The sequence below is a fragment of the Pelodiscus sinensis genome, chromosome 14 (assembly GCF_052426305.1).
Source record: "Pelodiscus sinensis isolate ZL-2025 chromosome 14, ASM5242630v1, whole genome shotgun sequence".
Lineage (NCBI taxonomy): Eukaryota > Metazoa > Chordata > Testudines > Trionychidae > Pelodiscus > Pelodiscus sinensis.
Window position 1 is genome coordinate 21,790,375 of NC_143065.1, and position 11,517 is coordinate 21,801,891.

The 11,517-nt window shown below is 42.6% G+C and overlaps 1 protein-coding gene across 1 annotated transcript in view; it reads left to right on the top strand.

The window, feature by feature from the left end:
- LOC102444523 (tropomodulin-2) overlaps positions 1-10,980 on the top strand; it is a 66,386-nt gene extending 55,406 nt beyond the window's left edge. The window contains exons 8-10 of the mRNA XM_006118509.5: positions 3,493-3,636; positions 3,850-3,994; positions 6,205-10,980. Coding sequence (XP_006118571.3) covers positions 3,493-3,636; positions 3,850-3,994; positions 6,205-6,239 — 324 coding nt within the window. The 3' untranslated portion in view covers positions 6,240-10,980. The remainder of the gene's footprint in view (positions 1-3,492; positions 3,637-3,849; positions 3,995-6,204) is intronic.
- Positions 10,981-11,517: the final 537 nt, after the last annotated feature.

The window sequence follows — 11,517 nt, forward strand, 5'->3', positions numbered from 1 at the left end:
GCTGAGGCCTAACTACTGCAGAATAGAGAGGCAGAATGACTTCATGAGTTTTGCTTACTCACACCTGTTGATACAACCTAGAATCATATTTGCTTTTTTTGCAACAGCATCACACTGTTGACTCATATTCAACTTGTGGTCCACTATGATCCCTAGATCCCTTTCCGCCATGCTCCTTCCTAGACAGTCGCTTCCCATCTTGTATGTATGGAACTGATTGTTCCTTCCTAAGTGGAGCACTCTGCATTTCTCTTTATTAAACCTCATCCTGTTTACCTCTGACCATTTCTCTAACTTGCTAAGGTCATTTTGAATTATGTCCCTATCCTCCAAAGAAGTTGCAACCCCACCCAGTTTGGTATCATCTGCAAACTTAATAAGTGTACTCTCTATCCCAATATCTACATCATTGATGAAGATATTTAACAGTACGGGTCCCAAAACAGACCCTTGTGGAACTCCACTTGTTATCCCTTTCCAGCAGGATTTAGCACCGTTAACAACAACTCTCTGACTACGGTTATCCAGCCAATTATGCACCCACCTTATCGTGGCCCTATCTAAGTTATATTTGCCTAGTTTATCAATAAGAATATCATGCGAGACCGTATCAAATGCCTTACTAAAGTCTAGGTATATGACATCCACCGCTTCTCCCTTATCCACAAGGCTCGTTATCCTATCAAAGAAAGCTATCAGATTAGTTTGGCATGACTTGTTCTTCACAAACCCATGCTGGCTATTCCCTATCATTTTATTACCTTCCAAGTGTTTGCATATGATTTCCTTAATTACCTGCTCCATTATCTTCCCTGGGACAGACGTTAAACTGACTGGTCTGTAGTTTCCTGGGTTGTTCTTATTCCCCTTTTTATAGATGGGCACAATATTTGCCCTTTTCCAGTCTTCTGGAATCTCCCCTGTCTGCCATGATTTTTCAAAGATCATAGCTAAAGGCTCAGATACCTCCTCTATCAGCTCCTTGAGTATCCTGGGATGCATTTCATCAGGACCTGGTGACTTGCTGACATCTAACTTTCCTAAGTGATTTTTAACTTGTTCTTTGTGTATCCTATCTTCTAAACATCTCTGCCATTTCCAAGTTTCCTGTTACTGCTTCTCCCTCCTCACTAAGCAGTGGGCCTACCCTGTCCTTGGTCTTCCTCTTGCTTTTAATGTATTTATAAAAGGTCTTCTTGTTTCCCTTTATGCCTGTAGCTAGTTTGATCTCATTTTGTGCCTTTGCCTTTCTAATCTTGCCCCTGCATTCCCGTGTTGCTTGCCTATATTCATCCTTTGTTATTTGTCCTAGTTTCCATTTCTTATATGACTCCTTTTTTATTTTGAGATCATGCAAGATCTCCTTGTTAAGCCAAGTTGGTCTTTTGCCATATTTTCTATCTTTCCTACACAGCGGAATTGTTTGCTTTTGGGCCCTTAAAAACGTCCCTTTGAAATACTTCCAACTCTCCTCAGTTGTTTTTTTCTTCAGTCTTGCTTCCCATGGGACCTTACCTACAAGTTCTCTGAGCTTATCAAAATCTGCCTTCCTGAAATCCATTACCTCAATTGTGCTGGTCTCCCTTCTACCTTTCCTTAAGATCATGAACTCTATTATTTCATGATCACTGTCCCTTATACTGACTTCCACTTTCAAGTTCTCAACTAGTTCCTCCCTATTTGTTAAAACCAAATCCAGAACAGCTTCTCCTCTGGTAGCTTTTTCAACCTTCTGAAACAGAAAGTTGTCTCCAATGCAGTCCAGAAACTTATTGGATAGCCTGTGCCCCGCTGTGTTAGTTTCCCAACATATGTCTGGATAGTTGAAGTCCCCCATTACCACCAAATCTTGGGCTTTGGATAGTTTTGTTAATTGTTTAAAAAAGGCCTCATCCACTTCTTCCACCTGGCTAGGTGGCTTGTAGTAGACTCCTAGCATGATATCACCCTCGTTTTTTACCCATTTTAGCTTAACCCAGAGACTCTCTACACAGCTATCTCCTACGTTCATCTCCACTTCAGTCCAAGTGTGTACATTTTTAATATACAAGGCAACCCCTCCTCCCTTTTTTCCCTGTCTGTCCTTCCTGAGCAAGCCGTACCCTTCCATACCAACATTCCAATCGTGCGTCCCATCCCACCAGGTTTCTGTAATACCAATGATATCATAGTTGTATTTATTGGTTAGCAATTCCAGTTCTTCCTGCTTATTACCCATACTTCTTGCATTTGTATATAGGTATCTAAGATATTGATTTGATCTTGCGATGCCCAGTAACCACAATCAGTACATTTGTTCCAAGAAAACAGGTCAGTTACGCCTAACGTCCAAAGTCTGTAGTTTTTCTCTTCTCAGCAAAGCAGTGAAGTCTAGTGGTCAAAGTCAGTTGGGAAGGGGGCTGCCACACACAGGAAGGAGGACATGGCAGCCCTGGCCGTCCAGCCCCTTCTACTACACATGACCCCAGCTCAGGGCCTTGGAAGAGGCATGGGCATAGGCCACTGAGTCAGTGGGAGGCAAGGGGGATGCCAAACAAAACACACTGACTCAGTGGCCTGGTTAGTGAACCAAAGCTCTCTCTCATTCCTCTGGGCTGCTTCCTACCTTTGGGTACGTCTACACTAACCCCCTAGATCGATCTAGGGAGGCTAATGAAAGCGACTGGAATTGAAAAATCAAGCCCGAGATTTAAATATCCCGTGCTTGATTTGCATGTTCCCGGCCGGTCGCCATTTTAGAAATTGACTAGCCCGAAGTAACTGCCCGCGTCTACACGCGGCAATGAAACGGGATTCCGGAATAAAGCCCCTAAATCGAATTAGGTGGTAAACCTCATTCCACGAGGAATACCACCTAATTTGATGTAGGGGCTTTATTCCGGAATCCCATTTCACTGCTGTGTGTAGACGTGGGCAGTTACTTCGGGCTAGTCAATTTCTAAAATGGCGACCGGCTGGGAACATGCAAATCAAGCACGGGATATTTAAATCCCAGGCTTGATTTGCAATTCCGGTCGCCCTCATTAGCCTCCCTAGACCGATGTAGGGGGCTAGTGTAGATGTACCCATAGTCCTGGTTGCTGCGGTCAGGGCCTCTGTGCCTGCACTGTCCCCCATGACTCCTGGCGCAGTGGAGACTTACTAGTTACCTCAGCATCTGTTTGGGCTACAATATCTCTGGCCTCCACAGGCTCGGGTTTCAGCTGATCCTCAGCTGGAGCCATTAGGGCAAATCCTCCCTCCCCAGTGGTTGATCCCAACTGAGCTGAGCTGCTAGCTTTTATACCAGAGCACCTAGAGCATGCCCAGTAGAGAAAAGGATGTCTCCTGTTACCATGCCCATTGGCGTTCTAACCTGTTCTCTTCTAGGACTATGCTCTTCCTCCATGACTGTTTGGAGTGCTTCTCTAGGTATTAACTACAGTTTAGGTTCTTGGTGTTATCTGAAGCTTTCAGAGTTTCAAATTTGTAACTTCTTCCCTGTCTCTTCAGGCTTTTGCAGATATGTTAAAAGTGAACAAGACCCTGAAGAGTCTAAATATAGAATCCAATTTCATCACTGGGGCTGGCATTCTGGCACTGATTGATGCACTGAAAGAGAATGAAACCCTGACGGAGATCAAAATTGACAACCAGGTAAGGAGCGGGCAGTAAGCTGGTGTCTGCTTTGTTTGGTTTCTAGGTAGGTTCCATATGTTCTTCTATAATATTGTAGGTTTGGGATCTGTCAGAGAAGCAGGGCTGAAACCTGTGGATTGAAGCAATGTAGCACATTGCTGAATGTAACCACTTGTCTCTCTGTTTCTGAGTGGATGTTTCCTTTTCCTCTTACTGTGTGTCATCCAACAGAGGCAGCAGCTGGGGACCGCTGTAGAGATGGAGATTGCACAGATGCTGGAGGAGAACTCCAAGATTCTCAAATTTGGATACCAGTTCACAAAGCAAGGGCCAAGAACCAGGGTAGCAGCAGCTATCACTAAAAATAATGATTTAGGTAAGATGCTATAGACATTCATCAATGTTTCGTGCAGGTCAAGCCCTGCTCTTCTTATACATTTTGTAGGCAAAACATAATCAAATAGTGCCAGATCCTGAGGTCCCTAATCAGTTTTTACTGCATCCTGTCTCAGGCAAACACCATGCTTTAGGGCAGATGCTTTATTTTTAGCAAAACTTAAACATGCTGTTGCACTCCCATGATAGACTTTAATTTCTGAAATTCTGTTGTCCCAGAAGGATAAAAGCTGGTTAAATCTCTCATCCTTATCACTTAGACAATTGCTCTAGAATTTTGCCTTCTCTTGTTTGCATCTAGTCAGTTTTTCTGATTTGCATTGGCAAATTGTAACATACTGGCTGTGTCTAGACTGGCAAGTTTTTCCGCAAAAGCAGCTACTTTTGCGGAAAAACTTGCCAGCTGTCTACACTGGCCGCTTGAATTTCTGCAAGAACACTGATGATCTCATGTAAGAAATCAGTGCTTCTTGCGGAAATACTATGCTGCTCCCATTCGGGCAAAAGCTCAGATTTGTTTTGTGCAAAAAAGCCCTGACCGCGAAAATGGCGATCGGGGCTTTTTTGCGCAAAAGCGCGTCTAGATTGGCATGGACGCTTTTCTGCAAAAAGTGCTTTTGCGGAAAAGTGTCCGTGCCAATCTAGATGCTCTTTTCCGCAAATGCTTTTAATGGAAAACTTTTCCGTAAAAAGCATTTGCGGAAAATCATGCCAGTCTAGACGTAGCCACTCTGTAGCACACTAGAATACTTCATAAAACCATATCTGGATAAGCAAAATATTGGAAGCAGAGACAAAATGGCAGGCACTTGTATTGCCAGCTGTGGGACAATACAGTCTGTTTGCCAAGAGCTTTACTGTTTCCATGCAAGGAAGCTTGTAGACAGACACTGTCATTACTGGCACACTGCAGCGAGCAGTATTTTGTTCAGCTCTGCCTGTTTTGTTCTGTATTTCAGAAACTCAGTATCACAGACATGGCATCCCAGTGCAGTTTGGTAACACCAAACCTTACCTAGCATGAACAGCTTTAATCTGGGCTAATGGTTCAGTGCAAACTGGACAGGGTTATGGAATAGCTAATGCTGTGGATGGCAAGGAGGACAAGCACCATCGTCCAGTTAGAACTTTGCAAGTCCTCTTACAGTGCATTGCTGAGTGCCATGGTGCTGCTAGGGGACTTCTCCATTGAGTTACAGAGACGAAGACATCACTCAGAGTAACCCTGCACTGGGCACAATAGTAGAATGTCATTGATCTGTGATTCATTAAATTTCATCCCTCCCAAATAATCCATTTTTAGTGCAGATCTGTGGGTTTATTAAGGTTTACTGTGTTATCCAATGGCCTGTGCTATCCACAGAGCTATGCTGAGACTAACATGTTTCCTTTTAGGTTTCCTTTTTGGAATATTTTTCTTGTGGTTAGTAATAGTAACATGTAAAAGTGTATTATAAAAAGTCTGATTCTTTCATGTAGATATGCATCCCTCAAAGACATCAAAAGACTTACTCATGCATATTTTCATGCAGTGTTCTCATACAACAGAATTTTTACTTATTTCATTAGCCCCTAAAAGAAACTATTGCAGCCAAAAATCAGTAGCCAGCTATCTCACACTTAAATGAATCCAACGAGAATTATCTAGCACTCACACTCAGCCCACAGTACCAGTATCTATTAATTTAGTTGGAGCAATACAGTCTTCAAAAACACATTATACAAGCCACGATGATAATCTAAATTTAACCATTGGAACAAAATACCAGGGGAATGATAGAGTCTCCATTGCTTAAAATTTTCATATCAAGACTGGATGCTTTTTTGGAAGATATATGCTATTCAAACTCAAGTTTCTGAGCTCAATACAGGGATAAATGGGTCAAATTCTGTGGCCTGTGATTTTATATTCACTTAGACTAGATGATATAAGTCTCTTTTAATGTTAAACTCTATGAATCTGTGAAATCTCTAGACATAATCCTGTACCACCTAGAAGATACTGATGGGCCATCCTTCCCACTGGTTTTGGTGAGAGTTGAGTGTACTATGCATTTCCCTTGACTAGGTTCTTCAGAAGGAAAGTACAAATAACCAGTTTGCTAGTCCCAAATGGTCTCACATTGAGAAGTGTGCTTGAGTTCTTAATAAGTTAATGTTGAGAGATGGTTTTTGATTTTACTGGCATAGTTCGTAAAAAGCGAGTGGAAGGAGACCGACAGTAGCATGCTTAGGAGGATGCGAAGAGGTATTGAAGGCAGCCAACACAACAGCACTCTCCCAACATCCACTGGTTAGAAGGAACGACACTGGAAAATCATTGTAAAGAAGATTGCTCATTTCCGTTACTGTTTCCTTTAACCATTAAAATTGTTTTTAACGTTCATATTTAGTTTGATGTTTATGATAATAGGATTGTGTTATTGGAATATATGAAGTTGATATCCACAACCTAGGGATAAAATATGTCTTAGTAAGCATCAGCTGGAATACATTGAATCTTTTCAAGTACTTTTTTTTTAACTCTGTTGAAACGACTGTTTTACATTGATGTAATGGGGCTTCACCACCCTGTCCTGCAATGCCTTAAGCATGTGAATAACCCTCACTTGCATGAGTAGTTCCACTGAAGTCAATTGGCTGCTCAGATGAGTAGGGATGACTTATGCCAATACTGGTTTGCGGGATCACACCCTTCGGCCCCAGTCCTGAATTCAGATCTGTGCATTTGGAACTCTACACTTGTACAGATTCCTCGCTGATGCCTGTGTGTGTCCAGATACAGGTCTTTGTAAGTATTGTCAAAGCCTATTGTTTACATGTGTTTAAATTAGGCTGATCACGTCATCGATATTACACTGACATGTGTATTCTTATTCCATGATGTAAAGTAAAAATATGAGTGTTGCCAAACCTAGAATACCTTAATGTCACTTTGTTGTTTCTCTGATCCATTGAGGATTTAAAAAAAAAAAAAAACCCCACACACCATAATGCAAGGTTTGCAGCTATAAATCTCATTAATGGAAGCCAGTACACTGAGCCTTGCTCATTTTGCTTCAAACCACACTGTTGATTTTTTTTTAATTTCTGGTATTTGTGTGCATTAATTAGTATACATTACAGAATTGTTCTCAGGACCTTTTAGATAAAGAGTGAATAAAGTATTTAATCTAAGGCAGCAGCAGTTCTACCCATAGTCTGATAATCAGAAGAGTAACATGAACTTATCACCTCGTTTACATTTTTAGCATCTGATTCGATACTCTTCCCTGTTAAACAAAGGGCGTGAGCGTGAGCCTGAGTCCAATGGGACTTTAGCAACTGTGTTAGAGCACATTGCTGAATAAGAGTGGACTTAAGCACATGTTCCAATGCTTTGCAGCAGTGGGCATTAACCTGGAATTTTGTATATTGTGCTGAACACATGGAAGATAACTTGGGCGACAACAGTTAAGCCCAACATGCAACAGCATCCAAACAAGTCAGTGGGGTATTGTCAAAAGATTGTGTGAAGCATTTATATTTGTGCTATAATTTCATTGTATTGTATATAGTTCTGTAGTATTAGAGGTTAACTTCTAGCCATATTGTCTCTGCCAACATCTGAGTCTGTTAAATACGCAGGGGGTCACTTTGATCATCTTGAAACGAAATGCAAGAATTAAGGAGGAATGCTGTTCACTAGCGGAGCTGTACTAACTCTTTCTGAAAGCGAACAGTCTTTAACTGGCGCCAACAACCTGTGGTTTCCATGTGGCATCAGCTTCTCTACCCTCTTTCTGGCCTATGCACTCCCCATCATTTGTGCTGGCAAACAAGTTCTGGATTGGGGAGTATGGAAATGGAATAAACGGCACTCTGGCATCTCTGAGCCCACAGAAGACTTTGGCTGGGGTCTGTAAATCAGGAGGGGCTGGAGCCAGGGGAGCCAGCAGGAGGTTTGGGAAATATTCACCTCTGAACCTGGCAGATTCCTTAACAGAAATCTTCCTGTGAGTCAGTGCTGCTTCAGGCAGTATAAATTCATCCTCTATGCCATCTATGCCTTTTGTAAAGTGGGCTGTACTCCTCAGGGGTGCAGTGGGGGAGGACTGGATCTCTGCATTCCAGCCCTGGTTATATAAGGCACTTAAGTACATGCTTCAGTCCTATGGACTTCCAAATAAGCATGAATGCTTTGCTGAATCCGAGTCTAAGAATGGTATCCAAGCATTGTGAAACCAACTTCCCCGAAGAGTCTACGGTTCTGAGGGGCTTTCAAGACCCTCTCCCTTCTCCAGTGCAAGGCTATGAAAGGACTTTGTAGCATTACCAGGCAGGATTTGCCATGAGAATGGACATCGACCCACCTAGTCCAATAGAAAGGGAGACCGAATTCTGTCACCTGGTTCTGATCATGCAAACTCTTATGTGATCACCCACTGGGGCAATGGGGCTACTTTCCTATGTCACAACTACTCGCTCATGATTTTGGGTTTGCACCATGAGGTCCTGTATGCAGGAATGTCCTTAGGATGTATGGGGCCCTACGCAGTACTATTAAACTGGTGCTTCTCTCCCCAACGACAGCCAAAGGGGGGGCAAATGACGATTTTTATAGAGCTGTGATTTTATAATCTTCAGAAACACACTAATGGAATAGTTTTAAAGCAAATTGTAACCTAAGGTCCTGTCAACTAACACTGTAAAGTCAGAAACTGACAGCGTATACTTGGAGTTGTCACATGCCCGTTAAATGGCTTCATTACCACTTCATTGGCTCTTTCACCGGTTCAATGTGCTGCCGATAGATCTGGCAGGCTTTTTCACTTGTAAGTTAACTAGATCTTCTTGGGAGGAAGTAGAGTCACAGAACAGGGATAGAAAGAGGCAGGTAGGTGGACATTAAGACATAGTGCTCCCCCAGATTTTCTGGTGCATTATGCAGCTGCACATTCTGCATATGGGTAAGGCTGGCCCTGCCTGTATGTGGGAAGAAATTTGATTCAAGTATCTTTATTCCCATAGTCAAAGATTTCTGATATGGACAGTCTTCAGCCCAAAAAAATCCTTTTGGACTTCTGACTCCAATCTCATCTCTATTCCCATTTTCTTTGGGGTGGGAGAGAAATGGGGGAGGAGAGCAGAGGGTTCCCAAGGGCATCTGGCTGTTTGTGGGTTGTTTTAATCAGTTGTTTTTGATGGGGTCTGGTTCAGAACAAACAAGGGTCTAAGCCTCCATTCAAAGTCTAAATGAAACTGTATTTGCATGCAACAGCTCTATAACGTGTGGATTGGTACGGCTGCTTTGGGGTGTAATGGTAGCATGGCAACCTGTATCTATTTGAGCAGAGCCTGTGGGATGTGTCTACATTCATGTCAGCCACCATTTGTAACATTCCACTCCCAGGCTGGGCTCTGGGAATGGAAGTGCTGGTTGTCTTGCCTTCCCTTTATCCCCCATGGCTGTGGGCACCATGCACAGATATCTGTTTTTGAAGGGTAGAACTCTTAGGCATTTGAGAGTTTCTCCTTTTAAGAGCCAGATGGCATAGTTAGGCCCAGGCCCATGCTGGGGGTGGCCTGGAGACACATAACACTGGGTGGGGAGAGGAGGAAAGGTATCAGGGAGGTACTGTGTACACTGGAGCTTTCCAGTGTGTGACATCCCTTCTCTGACCTGCCAGTTCACAGTCAGAGCTGAACCTCCCTTCTTCCCCTTCTTGTCTCTTGTTTGCACTCCAGGAGATGCTTGCAGGGAACAACTGTTGGCCTCAGGAAAGCACAGGGCCTGCAATTGTTGGCCTCAGGAAAGCACAAGTGGTGACAAGTGACTGCCCAGGAGTCATGAGGGGACCTCCCCTTCCTGCACATCCACAGGAGGGCTGGCCATGATCTAGCCTTAAGCATTTTAAAGTAAGCATAGTGACAAACCATCTCTAGTTCCCATAGTTATATCGAATCTAGTGCAGTTAGAGGTGGTCCCCGAAGGAAACAGGTCTAAATATTAACCTTAATCTAGAAGCAGTTGACCACTTAACATCCCCTCTACTAATCTGAGTGAGGTTAATATTTGACTAAGTCATTTTTAAAGTACAATTCTAAGCAGATGTCCTAGTCCCAATCAGGTAGCTCTGTCACCTGGGCATAGAGGCCCCCTTTCTAAACAAAAACTAATGACCGGGAGTAGCAGGGCTCATTTGCACATTGCTGCTCATGCTGTAGTTTGGGTTTGTTTGTGTTTTTTATACCATTGTCCATGGAAAAGATGAACATATGCGTAGTCTAACATGTGTGCGTTGTAGAGTGCGCTACGGAATGTAAAATGTATGTGTTACACGCTAGAAGAAAATGTTTGATCTGGAATATAAATAATTGCATGTGCACAGCGCACAGGGGAATGGGAATCAACCGGAATATGTAGCAGTGACTCCCAAACCTCTTGGCTTTTATAAATAAACCTTCCTAAGGAAATTGACTTTCTGTGTTTACTTGCAGCTGTGCTAAGAAGCTGTCAATGAATTGTCACAGTTAGACACTGAATTAAGCAACTTTCCTCCCCCTTGCACTCATGGCTCTCACTTGCTCTTGAGATTCTGTCTCTCAAGTAACAGAACTTCAATGAGAATTAGGCACATAGATCTCTTGAAAATCCTACTGGGGCATATCTGCATTTTTAAGCACCTAAATACCTATTAAAAGTGCCTCGGGCACTTTAAAAAATGGGCCAAAGGCTGCTTAGCCAGCTAGCGCTTTTGAAAATGTTACCCCAGAGCTACTTCAAGGTCAAAATATGAGATACTGAGTTTAAGGTGACATGGCTCCCAGATTAAGAATATGACAAAAAACAGAGGAAGCAGGAAAAAACTGGGGCTCTTGTATACCAGTAACTCTTAGCCTTTTGTATAAACACACCTAATGGTTTCTATGGCCTCAGCGTCAATATTCTGCTTTTATGATCCCAATAATTTGTAACTAACTAGTAAATTATAATAGTAGGTTTATGTAGGTCAGTGGTAAATATCGGTTCAAAGAAAGAAGTGCAATTTATAATAAGCTGCTGGGATGAGATTTCATCTCCGTTAAAATGTGGCTAGATTTTTAGAAGGCTTTGTGAACTCAGTTTGGCCCTGGATATATTTTCCACATTGTAATATTGTGCAAGATCTCAAATCCAATTCACATTCGTGGCTTTGGGATTTTAAAGCAAATCTCAGTTGCTTTCATTGCAGATTTTGTTGGACTCTGCAGATTTGTCAGTGATAGAAGGTTCCTAACACGTTTCAGCAGGAATGAAAGCTCATCGAACAGAATGATCAAAGAGAACTTTCTAAAAATGAAGCAGCAGCTCTGTTACCCCCTGCAAGATCAATCTAATTATTAGGTTAGCAATAGAGCCTCTCACTGGTCACTGGACTGTGACGACAGCAGAATATTTTTAATACATCAGATAGCCCTTTGTATTCACAGCAATTATATGGGGTTCAGTCCTGTCAGTAGCAGCCTATTGCTCATGTGCAT